This window comes from Pecten maximus, unplaced genomic scaffold (genome assembly GCF_902652985.1).
Source record: "Pecten maximus unplaced genomic scaffold, xPecMax1.1, whole genome shotgun sequence".
In the NCBI taxonomy this organism is placed as follows: Eukaryota; Metazoa; Mollusca; class Bivalvia; order Pectinida; family Pectinidae; genus Pecten; species Pecten maximus.
The window spans coordinates 3259-23614 of record NW_022979281.1 but is presented as its reverse complement, the minus strand read 5'-3'; the positions used below and the strand labels follow the sequence as shown (position 1 = coordinate 23614).

General features: G+C 35.8%; 2 protein-coding genes across 2 annotated transcripts; one reads left to right on the top strand and one right to left on the bottom strand.

Annotated features, from left to right (window-relative positions):
- Positions 1-947: 947 nt before the first annotated feature.
- Positions 948-13461, bottom strand: LOC117318434 (probable ribosome biogenesis protein RLP24). Its single transcript, XM_033873422.1, has 5 exons — positions 13323-13461; positions 4982-5168; positions 4142-4205; positions 2178-2260; positions 948-1350 (listed from the first exon to the last, which is right to left on the bottom strand). The coding sequence occupies exons 1-5, from the start codon at positions 13401-13403 to the stop codon at positions 1274-1276; spliced, it is 492 nt and encodes a 163-aa protein (XP_033729313.1). The 5' UTR covers positions 13404-13461; the 3' UTR covers positions 948-1273.
- Positions 8320-12307, top strand: LOC117318433 (piggyBac transposable element-derived protein 4-like). Its single transcript, XM_033873421.1, has 2 exons — positions 8320-10192; positions 10546-12307. The coding sequence occupies exons 1-2, from the start codon at positions 9031-9033 to the stop codon at positions 11163-11165; spliced, it is 1782 nt and encodes a 593-aa protein (XP_033729312.1). The 5' UTR covers positions 8320-9030; the 3' UTR covers positions 11166-12307.
- Positions 13462-20356: the final 6895 nt, after the last annotated feature.

Below are 20356 nucleotides of genomic sequence, written 5' to 3'. Positions count from 1 at the left end.
GGGTTGCACCTAATAAGGGAAATTAGGCTAGTTCTTTGAAATCTTTCTTTGTAGTAACGACAGGATTTTGTCTTAATTTAAGGTCCTTATATTGGAATTATGTGTGCCTTTTAGCAATCACTATGTCTATCCAGTCGTCTGTGTCTGTCTTTCCACAGATTTCGTTCCCGTCTGTTTACTTCAGTATACATCGACTGATTTACATGAAATTTGGTCAAAATACATCAATTCACAAAAATCCATACTGAGATAAACCGAGGCCAAAAGGTCCAATTTTGTATCTTTCACTGATGAATACTTTGTTGGTTGGAGTTAAACAAGGAGTCAACAGACCAAAGATCAAAGTCGCTAGGTCTAAGGTGAAGGTCATTTGGGTTTAGTTGGAAGTGTTTTACCATAATCAATGAAATATCCATTTGAGCGATACAGGCCCTCTTGCCCTCTTGTTTTGTTCAAACGGACCAGTACAGTTGGGATTGAAAACCAAATAACAGCCCTAACTAAAAGTGCCACGGGTTATTATTAATCTTTAGCCGTCATCTTATTTCAGTGATTTTCGCTAGGTGAATTGCGCTAATGGTAGTCATATCTACAGTGTTTTCTATGGCAAGCATTGTTGATGCTTTAATTAATTTATTATTCTACTAATTAATCTGTTTTAATTTGGTTTTGCATTAAAAGTTAAGCAAGCCAAAATAAGTATGTTTGCATATACATGTATTTACATGAAGACTCCTAGACCAAGGAATATATGTTCTAGCAAATTGGTTTAAAATCATATTAATGATGTTTGTGAATAGTAGTTTTTTTTTGTAAAAGCGAATTTGACAGATGATCGACAACATGAAACGACTTATTCTCTAGTATATGAGTATCTGGTCCTTTTCAGCCAGATGAACTCAAAGCTGTCTTCACAAATATCTAATAAACTAATGACAAAGACAACAGTCATTTTTCAGTTTTTGTTTTATTTATTAATGTTTACTAAGCATGGGGTACCGTATCTTAACACAAAATTGTGATGTTGTGTTCCTGGTACTGTCGAGAAATATGTTTGCCTGAAGATAGTGTGATAAACTATCGCAGTTTTAGAGGTGTCACAAACAAATGTTTCTCAACAAGTAGAGATAGTGGTGATGTACTGACATGTTTGTCACAAAGCTGGTAGATAAATGTCAGAAGCTGATCACAAAGTAAGATCGGAATACATTCAGTTGCAGGCATAATTCAATTACAGTTGGGTTGGTGGATGAGTATGTATGCCAAATCTCCTCTATAATTCTTCGTCCATATCCATATTTTCTTCCTTGATGACTTGCACCATTCTCTTCTCCAGAAGTTTGCTCTTTGCTAAAAAGAATACAAAGTATATATGCATCAATAAAAATCAGATAATTTCTTAAAAATAAAATTTTAACAAAATGGGAGAATTATATAACGTGATACTATGATACAGTCAAAAACAGAAATGTAATGAATACAAGGGGCCCATGGGCCTTAATGGTCAACCGAGTCATAAGCACTTTAAGACCCTTTCATCACTGAAGAGTAATTGATTCTACCATATCTAAGACTTGGGAATATTTTTGAAATTTCAGTCAATTTGACCTCTTTTTAGCCCTCACCATCAAACTGCTATCACATACTAATAATTCTAACCAAGTCTGAATTATTTCGAATGAAAATATAAAACAAATTATGTTCAAAATTGTGATTTTCCTGTATAAACTATAGTAAGTTAAGCCCCTCCTCATGCAGTAGGAAACATGAAACTCGGACCATGAAATTTACAATTTTTGTAAACAACCAAGGTCACAGAGCAAAAAACGTTTTGCCAGGACTTGTTGCACATATACTGCCTACCAATGAGGATTCTGAATTTAAAACACTTTGCTGATATGTATCCATGTAATTACAACTGACTCGGGAGGATTTGTATCTGCAGACATTGTCATAAGATGTCCTTGAAAAAGTCAACTATGTCCATGAAATTTTTCAGAATTCTTTGGCATTACTCCACTGAATTCTATGGACAATTTTCCAAGTATCATGAAAAATCTACAGACGGGCATTTATACATATTACTACATATATTACATGTAAGTAAAAGGGGCCTTCAAATGAGGGTATCTGCTCATGACATGTCTTAAAAATAGTTTTATTTCAAAATGTCTTACCTGCTGGTGATCGAATGAGATGAATGTTCTTTTCGACTTCCTTGATGTCATTCGCCTTCTCCAGTTCTTTACCTTTCTTTAATCTGTCAAAAATAAATATTCAAGTTTAAACAATGTGACAAATCGAGGCCTTAACAGTCATCTGACTTTCATTGAAGTTTCCCCCAAGAATTTTTCAGACCAAATGTGGTTCATGAAGTGTTTTTGGTCTTAAAAAAAACTGATAGACCTGCTCTAGTAACATTTTTGGTGTAGATATGATATAGTTGGACTATATGAAACATTTTGTACAGATAAACATGAATTTTTCAATCTTCTACAAGGCTATGACCACTATATAGTGGTGAGGGGAGTATAGGCACAGAGTCATGGAATTGACCTATTTATCAAACTATCTGTCAGCAATATTTGCTGTCAGGTTCAGAAAGATTGTGTGTATCTTATATTGCTACCCTGGGTATTGTGGACAATCTTTTATGTTTTGTATACAGGCATGAACAAAACTGTGGTGTCTGTATTAAACCATACAATAACAGATTATTAGTCATGATGCTGGGGTGTTTATCGCCTGTGGTTTAAATGCTGGTGTTGGTATATTATTGACGATGACACCTTGACATTGACCCAGACAGGCATTATTATGAGAGTTTCAATGTGGCTTGGATATCTCGTGATGTCATCTTGAATGCGTTTGGAAAAGAGTTGGTACTGATGTGTCCAAAGATTGGAGTTAAGATGCTTAATGGCAGAGATTATGATTAAGAAAGAAACTTTCCTTTATGTCCCGCACAGGTAATGGTGTCATGGATTACATGTTGGTGTCCACCACATGTATCTTCTAACATAACAAGTACAATCAATGAATGCGAAAGCTCACCGGTAGCAGCAATCACACTTTGCACTCATTTTTTTTATGTAAATGTATATGTATAAGCATGTTGTTTTGAAATTGTACGTCACATAATATCTCTCCTAGACCTCTAATGGTTGTACAAACCAAATTAGAAGGTTGTGAGGTGTATACTTTTGGACTTTTAAGCTTTCCAAAAACTTACCCCAAAAACTTTAGTGGGGTGGGACGCCGATGATACAGCATTAGCTTACAGTTTCTCAATCATAACCAGCAAGCTAAAAATGTTTCATGTTTTGAAATTTTAGGGGAGGATTGCTCTGATCAATTTCCATTGCAATGTTCCATAAAACTGATATGCAATGATCTAATTAATACCTGAACAGACTGCAATACTACTATAATTATATAAGTGATGCTGTCTTAAGTGATATTGTGGGGAGTGAGAATGAATGAGGTACATTGTGGGGTGATGGACTGTACGGAGGTGTCATCATTTTATTTGATATTGTGGGAAGTGAGAATGAATGAGGTACATTGTGGGGTGATGGACTGTACGGAGGTGTCATCATTTTATTTGATATTGTGGGAAGTGAGAATGAATGAGGTACATTGTGGGGTGATGGACTGTACGGAGGTGTCATCATTTTATTTGATATTGTGGGAAGTGAGAATGAATGAGGTACATTGTGGGGTGATGGACTGTACGGAGGTGTCATCATTTTATTTGATATTGTGGGAAGTGAGAATGAATGAGGTACATTGTGGGGTGATGGACTGTACGGAGGTGTCATCATTTTATTTGATATTGTGGGAAGTGAGAATGAATGAGGTACATTGTGGGGTGATGGACTGTACGGAGGTGTCATCATTTTATTTGATACTGTTGGGAGTGAGATTAATTTATACAGAATATATAAGAGCGTGGTCAAGACCAAACAAACAGTTTGACAAATCGGGGCATTAGAGTAATGTAGGTTCGAGTAAATGGTGTTTTACTGTACATATTACCAATCAAGATATCATAAAGGAATAATGTCAGACAGAATGGTTTTGGGACAGAGGAATAGGCACATCAGTTTTTTTTCTTTATGATAATGGCTGTTAGTCTTACCTATTCAATATATGTTGGTTCTGTCGTTTCACTCTGATTTCTTCAATCCTCTTCATTGCTTTTACTGTGGAAATAAAAATGTTTTCTAAAATATCAAATACTTCACACTTAATTGATTACAATCAGATGACTAATATCTTCTTCATTCCAATCAATTTAATTTATTTTAGCCCATGCCCCTCTGGCCACTGGGGCTGGGGACCAAATAATTTATTATTTTGGTTGGCCTTTGGTTCAGGATTTTTTCAACGAAGTCAAAAATGTTAAAATGTTAACTAACGACGGCTGATGGACAAATTAACACATGATGACAGATGAAGTAGGATTGGAAAAGGATACTGAGCTTAAATTTGCTCAGATGATCTAAAAATCTGTTCAATAAAGACGACTCAGGTTAGTGTGTAGGCCAATACAAACTACAAAGGGACATAACTCCGAAAGTAACAGTTGAGTCTGCCTGATTGTTGAACTCATACAAGATTTTATGGATATAGGCTGTAAAGCAAATTTCATAAAAATCTGTCCTTATCTACTCAAGTTATCTTGAGCACAAACCCCAAAGGCACTACGAAAGGGCCATAACTCTGAAAGTTACAGTTGTTAATCAGCCCGATCACATGATGCATTATGAGGGACAAAAGGCCATTGCAAAAGGGCACTATATATATGAGCCTTTGCATTTTGTCTCAGTTGACCTAAAAACTTTCATACATTGATCAAAGGAGTTTATAATCAACCATTTAAAAAACATACTTTTCAAATGATCAGAAGTTGATAGAGTCAATTACTAAGGTACTCCACATACCATTAAAGACCGACAAAATTATTTCAATTCTATACCTGTTGTCGTCCATAATTCTCTGTCATATTTAACCGGAACATTCCTTCTCTTCTCAAACTCAAATGATGGATCCACAGCAAGGTCCTTGCCAGCAGCTTTCCTGAAGGCCTTGGTCCATTTCGTCTTCCTGGGATTACGCTTTTTCTTAAAGGCTTTGTGGCATTTTGATCGGCAGAACCGAAATATCTGTAAAGAAACAAAAAATTCTGATTATTTTTTATCAAAGGTTTGCATGCTGGTGGCCATTATTTTATGATTGTCAAAGATTTTCAGGTAGAATGATTATCTTGATTTAATTACATTTGTGCGAACAGGGAAAAACAAATTCCAACAATGATGTAATTATAACAACATTCATTAAAATCAGACAATATCTAAATTTGGACCAATCAGAGGCCAGGAAATGGCAGCTATTTTGTTAAAATGTGAAACTGAGGTTATAAGAGTGACCGGTGTCCCAGATGATGTACCTACCGGTATATACCAAATTTAATCAAAATTGGATAATATCTAGATTTCGACCAATCAGAGGCCAGGAAATGACAACCCTCTTGGATTTAGCCTTGTGTTTAATTTCATTTGTCTACCACATATAGAAGTGTAACTTTTTACTATTAAAACTTTCTAAACTTTTGATGATTGTTACTGCACTGCAAGGCCATGGCCACTTATGTCTTCTCCTTGGTTGTCATTTACATTAAGTAGATAATTTAACCTCTCCCAATATAAATACAGAGAATATTTCCCCAAATATTGATGTTTGTTTGACAAAAAATCTGACATATTGGACAAATTGGTGCTGCCATATAACTTACACTCCCGGGGACTTGCCATGAATTTCAAACCAACAGCTCATTGTCAACATATATGTAATACACAATTTCATTAGATACTTCTAAAAAATGGACAAATAACAACAGGTAAAGAGAAAATAAGGTTTATTTGTAGGTAGGATTTATTAAACTTTAGTAAAGTTAGCCCCCTTCCCAGGGGCAAACGTGAGACCCCATGGTCATGAAATTCACATTTTTTTGTAGAGCAGCCTAAGACCCTTCCATCTATGAAGAGTATTTTATTCCACCTTATTTTGGTCCTGAGAAGATGATTATTGAAATTTCAGTCAATTTGACCCCCTCAGTCCCCTTGGGAGTGGGGACCATATAATTCATAATTCTGGAAGGTTTCTGCAAAACTTCATTATATTTGTCTCAGGGATTTCAGTCGAATAGAGAAACTGTTTATAGTCACATGATGATGACGCACGACTGTCGATCATTGTGTCTTGTGAAGTTTCGAGACAAGAAATAAATGATAAACTGAGTTTTCACTGACGTGCATTGGTCACCGATGCAGGTAAATTTACAAATTAAACATGATTTTCAAGACAAAGTTCATAATTTTTTAAAACATGCAACATGCTCGGCAGACAATGCTAAACAAAAATTTATAAAACAACCTTTCGTGTGAAACAGGTGCCGTTCCTCGGTTATGGTAAATGCACACTGTAAATGCTGTATATAAATAATCTGGACCAATTAGGTATACAGTATATATGTTTACTCCACTTACAGTAATATACTTTAGTTGGGGTTATATATAGGGCTGTAACGAGTACCTGGGTGACCCGTCACGGGTCGGTTTTGATCCCGACCCGGTTTGAAATTGTGTACCCGAACCCCGAAACTTTGTACTAACATAGTACTAACTACTATAGTTCACCGAAATACACATATATTTCAAAGAACTATATCTTTGACACACTTGAGTCATCACATATAAATAATTAAACATTGTTTTTAGTGCTCTAAACATGTCTCCTGTATGAACAGTTACATTGTTGCATCGTCTGTTGACACTTTCTCAGGGCCGCGAAACTTGCTGCCTCGACACAGATTTTTCTTGTAACACACTGAACTCCACAATGTACGCAAGGCACAACACACACACATTAGAGAAACCTCAACTTGACATCAAATAAACATTTACTGTAATAACCATACACAAGCCTCGCACAGGCCATGGACGATAATGATAGTATAGAACTGCTCACTTCCATCATGTCATTTCAAACAAACTGCACGTATGTCAACCAAACAACATGGCTTCCTTGATTGAAGCGTGACTCAATACGATGTTTTTTCATCAGTACACATCATGACTTCATCAGTAATGTTCTACTAAGAAGTAAGAACTATTCAAAGTATTCATTTAACACAAACAAATCCATGTTCATAATATCGAAGGCCTTTCCTGTTCTATCTAAACGTCCGTACAGGGCTACAACTTACAAGTCTACAGCCAACGGGTAACCGGGTACGGGTCGGGTTGTAAAGACCGAGTACAAGGGGCATTTTTTTATACATCGATAACCCCGATTTTTTTATAAGGTTTTAAAATGTATACGAATACTTAACCCTAGTCGTGCTGACGACGCCTTTTGGCGGTTTACTGGTGTCCTGCTAGCTGCGATAACGTAGCTCTGGACGACGGACGGATAATTTTTGACAGATGGTCGTCGTCAGAGCTACGATTCCCTCCCATTGCTCGTAATGTAGCAAAACAGTGAACCTCGAAAATGCTACAAATAGCGGATATCGTTTAACTTTGGAGTAATAGTTCGTATAATTAAACATTTCTAATTCAATTTTGCAATGTATTAGCCTACAGTCTAATCTAGAAATCTTTAATTCGCATATTCTGATATCATACTGCTCGGAGTTGTCTCCGTGATCCGCCATGATACTTCTCGAAGAACTCTCGCGAGGATTCTAACCCAAATATGGAACCCGTGATCCATATAAAAAATTATGGATGAAGCTACTACGATAAATAAATACATAATCAGAGATATTTAACCACTCTTTTGTAACTCTTGTGAAGAAAGCGAATCTTACTTTGCGTAATTAAATAATTTCAGAATGAATTGACCTTCTTTACCGAGATATATTACTCCGAATCTGTTTTTCTGTTGAAATCTCGCGGGAAACCTCATTAGCATCAATTTATTTTGATTTCCTTATAAGGAAATTGACCTTTACACTTGTATCAAAGATGGCGGTATGTTTGAACTGATATCTCCGTGTGACTTGCTCGTTTTGGATTTTACTATTTATTGTCAGACATTTGAAGTAATGTGCAGGTTTGTTGCTTGAATATTCATCATAGATACTAGAATCATCAATTTACATGGTTTTTTTTATCCGAGAAAAATTTTACCACTGCTAATACTGCCCGATGTGAATCACATCGGGGCTTGCTACACTATCGGCAATGGGAGGGACTTCATACCCTGCCGGAGAGCAGTGTAGGCAGGGTATGAATATTCGTTCTAGTGTCCTGCTAACGACGCCTTTTGGCGTTCTGGATATGAGGACGGTATTCCCTGGTTAATAAATCAAATTTCATGATATATTGAGATCTATATTTTAAAAGGATGTGATACCTAGATAGTCCCGTATATTTTCTTTCCGGTCACACTGGAAAAACAAGTTGTAGTGACTGGCATAATCTATAGGGGCCGGAAAATCCCTGCAAATCGGAAGATTTTCCGGAAATCGCGACATTTTATAGATCGTTACGTCACCGGAAACATGTGTAACGTTTTCAGTGCAGCGTGCGCAGAAAACCAATGACAGGTGCACGGAGTAGTTCCGTGTTACTGGTTGAATTTTCCATTAATTAACAGATGTCAGGCCGCGAGACTAAATCGATTCAAATCTAAAGGTAATTATTAATCGTTCTGATGCGTGTAAATTATTATATATTCCAAATTTAGTGAGATATTCAAGAAAACGAGGATCGAGTTTTAGGCGCAAGATCGACGGTTACGTCACCACTTTATGTGTACGATAGATTACTTGCCGGTAGATTAGTCCTATTTTGGAAGAAAAACTTTTGGTCCTTGTTAATAAATGATCAAAACATCTACATACGATATTTTTATTTATTTATTAATTGGTTAATGATGTTGGGAAATAACGTAGCTGGATTTATATAACAGAATGATACTATACAAGTGTGTCTGCCTTCGTCGGTAATGTAAACAAATATGGCGGGGCAACAGTACGCCGGCGAGCTGGCGCAGGTATTACCGGAGTATCATCAGATTTACCAAGAAATATTTTTAGATGAAGATAGTGACGAATTTGAAGGTTTTGACATCAACGATATTGATGATATTTCCGAGGAAGAAACGGGATTTCACGACAATAATTGGGTCGAAGGCAGCAAGGAACCATCTACTTTCACTTTTACCGGTAATGCCGGTATCAACACGGAAGTCTTGCCAGTACCTGAAGAAGGTAGCTTATCATATTTGGATTACTTTGAGTGTATTTTTACTGACAACATACTTGAAATGATTGTAGAGGAAACCAATAGATATGCTGCCACGTACATTCAAACACACACAGATCTTCCAAGTCACTCTCGGTATCGGAAATGGACAGACACAACAGTTGGAGAAATGAAAGCTTTCATCGGAATGACGATTGCTATGGGCCTTGTTCAGCAGATGGATATACAGGACTATTGGTCCAATGATGTTGTGATAAACACACCATTTTTCAGGTCAGTGATGTCAAGAGATAGATTCCTATCACTCCTAAGTGTACTTCACCTGGCAGATAATACTGCGTCAGTTCCTAGAGGGCAACCAGGCTACTCTCCTTTGCAAAAACTTGGAGACCCGTACAAAGAGATCCTTTCTAACTTTCAGAGGTGTTACAATCCAAGCAAGAACATTGCGATTGATGAAGGGATGATACCCTGGAGAGGGAAACTGCATTTTAGAGTTTATAGCCCTGACAAGCCCATTAAATATGGACTGAAAGTTTACATGTTGTGTGACTCTGACAATGGCTATTGTAGCCGCATGGAATTATACACTGGTCATGGAGGACAGAATATGGCACCAAGTCAGTTTGGAGCAACATATGATCTAATCATGCGTCTTGCTGATCCTTTTCTTAACAAAGGCTACCATTTATACATGGATAACTACTTCAGTAGTCCACACTTATTCTATTCCTTGTATCTCAACGGAACCTTGGCATGTGGTACTTTGCGAAAAAACAGACGTGGTGTTCCTCAGGCTCTAAAGAACCGGAACCTGATTAGAGGCGAGATGTTCACAATGAACAATGACATGCTTGTTGCAGTCAAGTACGCAGACAAAAAGGATGTACATCTTCTTACAACAATACACAAAGGTACGATACATTCATTGAACACTATAACTTACTCGGATGAGTTGACATCACATTCATATATTCTTCAAACATTAATTCATTATATTTGAAAAAAAGTATTTATAAATAAGATGTACTGAATATTATTCAATTAACTGTCCAAAGTAACTGTTTTAATGCCACATTTATTATAATGATTTTATATCCTTATTTTTGCGTTTCCAATTCCATTCCTATTGTGGTACATGTTGATTTGATACTTTAATACACTGTTATTGACTATATAAAATTAATTCTTCCAAGCTACCGGTGTACTTTGTTACACTTACCACATCTTGTGACATGTCAGTTAGTTCCAGTAAATATCTATTTAGGTGTCATGGTAGACTCTGGTAAAAGAGACCAGGAAGGAATTGAAATAAGGAAACCTGACTGCATACTTAGTTATAACAAATATATGGGTGCTGTTGATCGATGTGACCAGATGGTAGCATATGGAAGTTTTGAACGACGCACTTTGAAGTGGTGGAAAAAGGTATTTTTTCATGTAATTGGCCTTGCTGTGCTAAATTCGTACATCATTTACAAAACAAGATGTCAGCAACCTGTCCTGCAGAGAGTGTTTCGAAGAGAGTTGGTGAATCAGCTGGTGACTGCTTCAGAAATTTCTGGTGCTTCACCTAGGGGTAGGAAAAGAACATCCGCAGAAGTTCTGCAAAGACTGACTGCAAGACACTTCATCTGCCACTTGCCATCATCAGGAAAGAGAGATCATGCTAAGCGCCGATGTGTTGTATGTGGACCTGCTGAAGCAGAGTTATTCAGAAGTTCTCATCCTGATGAACCAGTGCCGAAACGAACTGGGCGAGAAACTTCATTTCAGTGCAAACAATGTCAAGTGGCACTGTGCATTGAGCCATGCTTTGAACTTTTCCACACAAAGTCTGAATATGTGCTGGCATACAAACGCCAAAAGTCTGCACTGGAGGAATAGACTTTTAAACTTCACCAAAACTGTACATAGTTTAATTGTTATTGTTGACATTTTTTCACAAGTTCGAATGTATGGCATATTGGAATGAATCTCGCATAGTTTTTCAGGTAAGTGAGTTTACAGAGTTTCCAGTTTAAAACTTCAGCTGTACACAGTACAGCAAAGTACAATCAGTACTATTATTATGTCCTTATGAACGTAAAACATTTTTGAAGGTCTGCATCATGTGTGACAATGACCTTTACTGCAGGTTTGTACTACAAAATGTCTCTAATGCAGTTTTATCCATATCAGCCTTCTGAAACATTACCAAACCACAGATCAGTATTTTATAAAGGGACATAATATAATCACGCATTTTCCTTAACTTAAATTATCCCAATATTACTAAGTACTCCTAATGGAATACTACTTGAATGCATAAGGAAGTAATAAGCTCTGTTATGATTACAGACTTTAGGCTTCGGAAAATGTTGAATCTTTTTTTATAGATGCTTTATGTTGGTGCGAGTCATAATACAAAGGAGATAATTGATTGTCTCTGAATGTATTGTAAGGATTTTGGTAAGTTTTGAAATCCGAAGGTTTATTGCAGATTTATTGTTCTTTCAGTTGCCATCATTGAAGCCTTCATGATAGTTTATAAAAATTTTGTCCAAGTTTGTTGTACCAGTATATTGTAATAGATGGCATAAAATGGACATCAACACAAATTCTTCTCAAGTCCTGAAGATTTTCCATCTCCATTCACACCTGAGCCGAATTCACATCATTTCCCATATCGATCTCAAAATCAATAATTATTTATTGGAATTGTACTGTTTACAACATATATATATATATAACAATATAAAAAGAAGAGATGTTCTGGGAAAAAAACCAGCTGGTACATAATGTACACCAATCATCCTCTTCATGGCCAAGTACATGTATACAAATGAAAATGCTCCTTGTGGTAATGAGCCCTCATTTTGAAGAAAACCATAACATATTACTAAAGTAAATGATCAAAATCATGTAGTAAAACTTGTTTTAAACATTTTAAAGCATTTTTAATTTTTTTGAATTTTTGATTTTTTTCCCAAACAATTCAGCATTCAGACATAGCCAAAATAAAACAATTCAGCACTACTAGGGTTAATTTATAGTGTTGTGGTTGTTTACTGATGTCATATGTTACTCAAAAACCCGAAACTGAGCCCCTGTGATCGCAGCTACGCTTCTCAGACTAAAACACACTGTTGGTTTTAACATTTTATTTAATATCGCACAGAAAAAATAACCCCCGTTTAAAGACTCTGCGCCAGGACCCTCGAGGACATATAATCACCAACAATGATATCGATGGAGTCCCCAGTCCGTAAACCATAGAAGTTGGTGTAAACCTGGAATCACTGGAAGACATTGATATAAGTCTTATTTGACTTCTTTGATGTATATCTTGCCGTTTTCCCACAACTAATGTTTGTCCTTCGCGACTTCGTTCCGGTTGCACACACACTTAAAAATAATCGCAAAATTGTGTATACACTTAAAAAGTTCTAAAATACATAATTAATGTATACTCAGAGTATAGTGTCGAGGTTGGTCATAAAAAACTGGGGTATATATGTCTTTACTGAGAAAGGTAGACGTTACGACTGTAATACATTTATCAATTAACTGATAGTCCAATAGTTCTACTATGGTTATATTATATACACAGTTTGTGGAATACTTATGACGTAGTTTCCCAGTTGAGCTGGATTGGAACTCGCACATTCTACATGTACTTGTTGTGTTATTTCTGATCTTACTGTTCCAGGTTAGTTGAACGAGGGTTCAAATTTCAGGGGTGGTTACGTTATACGCCAGTGCTTGTTTAACCTGTCCTTATAGCTATTTACTGAAGGGGTTGAAACCACACATTCGGGTAGCGAGTTCCAGTTTAACACCACCCTGTTGCTGAAGTAGTTTAGGGTTTTCTGCTTTTTACATGTTTTTTTTAATAACTTCTTTGAGTGGCCACGAGTAGCGCCGTATTCGCACAGTGTAAAGAGTTTATAAACTTTATCCTTTTCCAACCTACATTGACCTAAATAGACATCAACCCTCTCAACATAATTGTCATTAGTGAAGTAAATTTACATCGTTTAACCTATATCAATGCAACCATACCTTACAATCGTTTCTCACGAAATGAACACCATGTCCAGGATACACTGTAGATGAACAAAAATAACATTTTTCTAGCCTCATGTTTACAAATCTGGCTTTTTCACCACCATGCTGTTTTCAAAGGAAGTGGCGTCATTTAATGAAGGGAGATAACCGGGTATAATCTATGGGTGGGGTTTGAAGGTTTCACACCACTAATTATTTCACTATATGTTACCAATGACTCCATCTCCTCAATCGCTGATTTGAAGTCATAGCATATAAGAGCCCACCAGTAATGTGAAGACAGTAACCCTGATATTTACAGTGGACAGGGGAACCCCCACCTGGTAAATTTCCGCCTTTTTACACCTGGAATCCTACATATTTCTATTGTCCCCGGAAATGTGGCGTTACTGGTCAAGATGAAGTCTGGTGGTTGTCAGAATTGCAAAACGCTTACGCTAACATTTTAGAGCATTCAGGACATAAAAGATCAATGCCAAATTTATGCATTTTATATACAAAATTTGCAAGATGTATGTATATATGAGAGGTTGAAGCAAATTCTAAATACTGTAGCACACAAAACTTAGTTTTGATATCCAACGGTTTATACAAAACATGGGGAAAATGAAAATAAACCCAAATAATTTCAAAAATAGTTGTCAAATAAAAAAGATGCCAGGTATATATATAGACTTTAAAACTTAATATAGATTTAAAAGTGTTCGATAAGTTTAAAATGAGCTTTGATACAAAAACGCTATGTCCTAAACACAGGAAACTTAAATTAAAAGAAAAAATAGAATAATTCAATAATATTTTTTTGCAACTTTACTCTACTAAATGATTATTAACTTGATTCCGGTTTGGCGTCCTCCACCTCTTTTGTCTTGATCAATCAGTCTATTTGGTATTGTACCTTCAAAATTTATCTAAATTCTCCTAATTTTCTTCCTGTTTATCTCTCCTACCATTCCCTTTTACAATACATATTTATTTTATACAATACAGATTATCTTTTTTATACTAAACAGATTATATTTTTAGATATGTCTCAAGTCCACGTATTTGCTTTTTTGCAGTTAGACGTACATGTAAAACCATTTCAGGTAAAAGTAGATTTCAATTGATTACACGAGGAAAAGGGGTATCTGAAAGCTCTTTTACACATGTCAGACAATCTAACAGACATATTCAGATACGTGCTGAATGTAAACTATATAGCATTGCTAGACCTCCTATCCCTTAAAATGTATTATCTTATATAAGATCTGTTAACACGATAATATGCTGAAACACAATAAAACATAGAATTATAATTTAACTCATTCCATTATAACAATTATACACAACGAGAAAAAACTTTTTTTTTCAAATATGTGTGTGTGTATTTCGACACAAATTGTTGTACAGGTAGTGAATGAGCGAATAGTGAAAATTGGAGATAATATTCATTTACATATCTAAATTGCTCATTTAAATATGATTTAAAATTTGGGCATAGTAACATTTAATTTTTTTCTGGGGTCTAATCTAGCCCACCATCCTCCCTTTGGTGCCATTCCTATAAAGGACTACTTACAACCGGAAGCCAGGATGAAATCTGATTTACATATCTGTTATTGAAATATATATGCGCATAGAGTACAAAATTCACTATTGGAATTTTCCTGACTGCATAACAGTTGGTAAGATGCAGAAATGAATCAATACTTTTAAGGAAATCGTTTGCTTTCAAACGTTAGGTGAACGTTACTATACGTATGCTTAGGAATGTTATTGAATATTATGAAACACAGCTTTCTGAACGCAGATAGACACAGAAATCTAATTTTCAATTGTACAGATTTTGATATTATATATGTATCTTTTGTCTGATCGTCAATGCAATTAGTGAATTCGTGTATTTTTAAATCATTAGGTTTGCAAACCAACGCTGTCACGAATGTTTTGCCTTATATATGAAGGCTGCTAAATAGTGGGATTAACGTCTCCAAACGAGACCAAGTGTGGTTTTCATGGCTTGCCTAGGTTGTCACATTGCGTTGTTACAAGAAACTCATGTTTCCAATTTGAATGTTGGTAAGAGAGTTGAAAGTTTTTGTTAAAATGTAAAGCTATATGGAATTTTGGTACTAGTAATAGTAGGGGCACTGCTGTATAATTTTTTTTTATTGGTGTTGAGCTACAGAAATTTGATTTAGATAGAGAGGGAAGAGTAATGTTTGTTGATTTTAAATATTTTGATAGCGAGTATAGAATTATTAATGTGTATGCTCCGAATGGTGAAGAAGATAGGAAGCTGCTTTTTGAAAATATAACACATCATTTTTTCCTGTAGAAGGCCGATTATTTTTGCAGGTGACTTTAACTGTATTGCTAATACTTCTCTCGATAAGATTGGTGGTAACCCACAGCGTGGGGTCTCGGGTAGTATACTATTGCGTAACATTTGTCGCGATTTTAAATTATTTGAAACATTTCGTTATCATTTTCCTAGTCTTATTTCTACAACTTGGCATGGTAATGGTGTATCGTGTCGATTAGATCGCTTTTATATTTCTTCAGTTTTGAAAAATTTTATTATGGAAAACAAGGTTTTTCCTTCAGGTGGTTCAAACCACGATTTTGTATTTTTGAAAATTTAACTATTTTCGGAGCCAATGTTTGGGCTTTATCACCGGAAATTGAATACTAGTATTTTGAAAGATAGGGCTTTTCAGATAGTGTTTAAAGACTTTTGGAAAGACTTAGTTCAAGATAAACTTGTTTCTTTAGAAGAGTGGGACCATTGTAAATATGTAATTAAATTTTTCATTGTTGAATATTGTAAGCGTAAGGCTAAAGTCAGGCGTTCTGTTTTAAAGTGTTTACAAGATAAGTATAATAATTTATGTATTTTAGAGAGGCAGTCGCACGGAGATTTTATTGATCAGGTTAAGTGTATTAAAAAGCAAATTTTTGATTTTCATTCGGAGAGTTTTAGGGGATCTATGGTAAGGTCTAGGGCAATTTTTTTTAGATTTTTCAGAAAAATCCTCGCATTATTTTTTAAGACAAGGCTGTAGTTTGTCTCCCCTTTTGTACATTCTGGTTTTGGAACCCTTCGCTAAAAAAGTTCGTGATGACCCCGACATTATTGGTATTAAACTTCCGGGTTCCGCGGAGTCTGCAAAAAATTCCCTTTATGCTGACGATAGTACTGGCATTTGCTGCACCCATTTAGCTATTCAAACACTATTCTTCTGGTGTGATTTGTACGGCAAGGCGTCAGGGGCTAAATTGAATAGGCTAAAATCTAAGGGAATTTGGTTGGAGAAGTGGAAATCTCGTTCTGATCATCCTTTTGGCATAAGCTGGATAGAGAAGCATACAATTTGTGGGGTTTTGGTAGGTAATAATATTACCCCTGACGAGATTTGGCAGCCGGTTTTTAAGAAATTTTCAAGGACCTTAGATTTATGGAAAATGCGAAATTTATCTTTGACACAAAAATCAATTATTATAAAGGTCCTGGCGTGCAGTAAAATTTGGTATGTTGGTACTATTGTCACAATGCCTAGGCATTATTTGGCACTTTATCAGAGAACGCTGTTTAGATTTCTGTGGAATTCCAAGGCGGAGCCACTTGCGCGCTCCGTAGCTTATGGTTATCCTGCTAGTGGTGGACTCTCTATTGTTAATATTAATGTAAAACTACAAGCTATTCGGCTGAGGTACTGTCAAAAATTTGTCTGTGAACAGTCTGAAGCCAAGTGGAGATTTTTTACTGTGTATTGGCTCTCTATTCAGTTTCGTGATTTTTATTCTTTTGAAAATAATTTCCCTCATAGTAAGTGGTGTCCCCCTTTTTATACTTGTATGTATGAACTGTTCAAAAAGTATAAAACGGATTTTCCGGATAGTAATTTTGAGTTATCGTCGACTAAAGATTTTTATTTACAAATATTGTCTGGCATTGTTAAGGCACCACGTGTTATTAGACTTTTTCCATTAGTTGACTTCAAGTCTGTTTTTCTGAATGTATGCAACAAGTTTTTGGATACCCGCTCTAGGGATGTAGTTTTTAAAATTGTTCATGAAATATTACCTGTTAATTTTCGCATGTACAAATTTGGTGTCGATGCGTCGAAAAATTGTACATTTTGTGATGGTTTCGAAACCATTTCGCACTTATTTTATGAATGCTCCTTTATTCAACCTTTAGTTGCATTAGTTAATTCTTGGGTACACCAGATTTCAGATGGAAAGGTCCCTACTGATTCAGAGCTTTGGCGTTTTTATGCCCCTGTCGGTCTCACTCTAAAAGTAAAGTCTCTTGTTCTGTATTTAATGGCAGAATCCCTATCATCGATTTGGTTTATCCGTTGTTCCAAGAAATTGTACCAAAAGTCACCTACTTCTTATTCTCTTGTCTGCCATTTTCTTAACAACGTCTGTATGCTTATGCAATCTGATTTTTCCCGTTTTCCCCAGATGATTTTCTCTGAGTACTGGTGTACTACAAATATATTTTGCTCCTTCCAAGAGGGTAAACTGGTATCCGATCTGTTTCTTTTATAATTACATCGATGGTTTTGTGCTTTATTTATTTAAAATATTTTAGTTTTTTTTAAAGGAGTTATGTATTGATAATAATTACAATGTTGATTCCATATTACTTTTCAATTATTGAATGACGTTTTTATCTGTAAATATTGAATAAAATTTTATGAAAAATAAAGAAAAACCTGGGTTGTCACATGAACACAGTTCCCTGGTAGTTAAGCTTCTGAACTCTGACCCCTATCTGAGAGAGTGTCCTAGGCTCGGCTATAACCGGAACAAGGACACCAATCCTCATCAATCAACCCCTACCTGAGTATAATGATAATCGTTATAATTCCAACTTTTAACTTGACATTAGAACACATGTCGTGCTATGTTATGACCACCGGTACAGTTGAAAGATTCATTTATATTAAATTCAATTCGACTTTACTGGAACTTGTATAACTACAACTGTATTTTTATATATAAATGTATTTTACCTACACATACCGTCATGAAAACATCACCCATTGTCGCAATGATCATCCCAAAACGTCATGTTACGGTAACGCGATTTAAATACAATGTACAAGGTTCATTTCAGGTTTTTGGTCTTGATCTCTTTCTTTTACGGCCCTTCCCACAGGAAAGGTATTGCTTTGCCCAATGGACTATGGTTATGTACGTATGGTTATTGAACACATATTCGGACATTATGTAAACGTGTTCCAAGCGTGCAAAATAAGGTAAAGTCAACACAAATCATCATTCTAAATGCTGCCACAAGGCTCGTCGTTTCAAGAAAAACAGGACATAAAACGGTACTCATTCACCCCTCATTGCATTTCTCTGCATACACATACAAAATAACTTGGCTACGCGCATGGTCTTATCACCAAAATGATTCAAACTGATATCATTTTGTTATCTGTGCTGAAACACATTAGTTCGTTCATTTATTTTACCAGGAGTTTTATATTATAAACACCAACATTTAAACTATGCCGTTGATCTTTTTTAAAGATATTTCTTGTTTATTTTTAAAATCTCAAGACCCTACTCTTTATTCTCGTATATAGGAAGTACCCATTTCCTGTGTTATTTACTCAGGAAATAGCTACAAATCTAAACAAGAAATATCTTTTAAAAAAAGGTAAACGGCATAGTTTAAATGCTGGTGGGTTATAATGTAAAACTGCTGGTGAAATTAATCAACGAACTAATGTGTTTCAGCACGGATAACAAAATTATATCAGTTTGAATCATTTTTGTTGATAATAAGACTGCATTTGAATCAGGAATATAATTTTATCAATGTGCCATTTGAAAAGCTTACATTCAGCTTGCATTCAATCTTAACTTTGTTTCGTTTTTAACTGCATATCTGCATTTTGCATTTACCGCTACATTGACCAATCACATACTTCATCTTGACCAGTAACGCCACCTGTTGCGTCATTTCCGGGACCAAAAGAATATTATACGGCTATGCCGAAAAAAAACCACATTTTCTTCAGGGACTTAGTTCAGGTGAAACACTAGCTGCTTGGCTGAATTAGTTGTGCGAGACCTGAAATAAACTGGATTACCTGCTGGTCTCTCCGCTAGACTTCGCTTCGAAAATACAAACAATTGTCCACTGTAAATGATCAAAATAGTGCTGTATTGATAATTTCATGATAAAAAAGCTATTTATATTCATGTAAACCCATAAACTGTCTAAATTGAGTTTTTTTACCTTACTTTTACAAAAAGCCTAGCACGACACATAGAAACACTAATACAATGATATTATTGTAACTCGGTTTCACAAAAAAAAAACCCAAAAAAACCCAAAAATCCAAAAACAACATTTTAGATAAGCTCTCTGAATTCTTAAGGTTTTCATTACACACTAAGAAGGTGTGTAAGTTAACAAGACATTGGTAAGCGTGTGGGTAACCCGTGTAGACTTATTACAGGTGTGTCTTGACACAGACGACCTGGTTACCAGTGCACGAGCGTTGCCACTCAGACGAAACGTTCGCGATCGTCGGCTAGTCAACTTTGCGATAAATTTCTCAAATTTTCACATAAACATTTTTTTGCCCATTATTATGGTGGCTGATATGTGCCATTTCGTTATTTCGACCCGCTAACCATCGTCTTTTCGAGCGATGTTTATCGTCTTTTCGCCCCTCGGGGCGAAAGAACGAAGAACATCGTCTTTTCGCAGCGAGATAGCGATGATTATCGTCTTTTCGCCCCGCGGGGCAAAAGAACGAAGATCATCGCCTTTTCGTCCCGCGGTGCGAAATAACGCTGATTAGCGGGGCGAATTACGATAAACAGCAACCTTAAAATTTCGTTATTTCGCGTTACTTTTTTTCGTTATTTCTTTCTGTCGCTGCGAAAAGATGACGATTAGCGGGGTGAAATAATGAAATGGCACTTATCAGCCACATACATTATTGATGAACACAAGTCATTGTTTGATATCAGCTATTGGCATAAATATGATTATCATGTACTCATTTATC

Excerpts from the sequence above, each read along its gene's own strand:
- LOC117318433 (XM_033873421.1), top strand. The coding sequence starts at position 9,031 with ATGGCGGGGCAACAGTACGCCGGCGAGCTGGCGCAGGTATTACCGGAG. Across the intron at positions 10,193-10,545 it reads TCTTACAACAATACACAAAG|GTGTCATGGTAGACTCTGGT; the intron begins GTACGATACATT and ends ATATCTATTTAG.
- LOC117318434 (XM_033873422.1), bottom strand. The coding sequence starts at position 13,403 with ATGAGGCTAGAAAAATGTTATTTTTGTTCATCTACAGTGTATCCTGGA. Across the intron at positions 4,206-4,981 it reads AGAATTATGGACGACAACAG|TAAAAGCAATGAAGAGGATT; the intron begins GTATAGAATTGA and ends TTATTTCCACAG. Across the intron at positions 1,351-2,177 it reads TCTCATTCGATCACCAGCAG|CAAAGAGCAAACTTCTGGAG; the intron begins GTAAGACATTTT and ends TATTCTTTTTAG.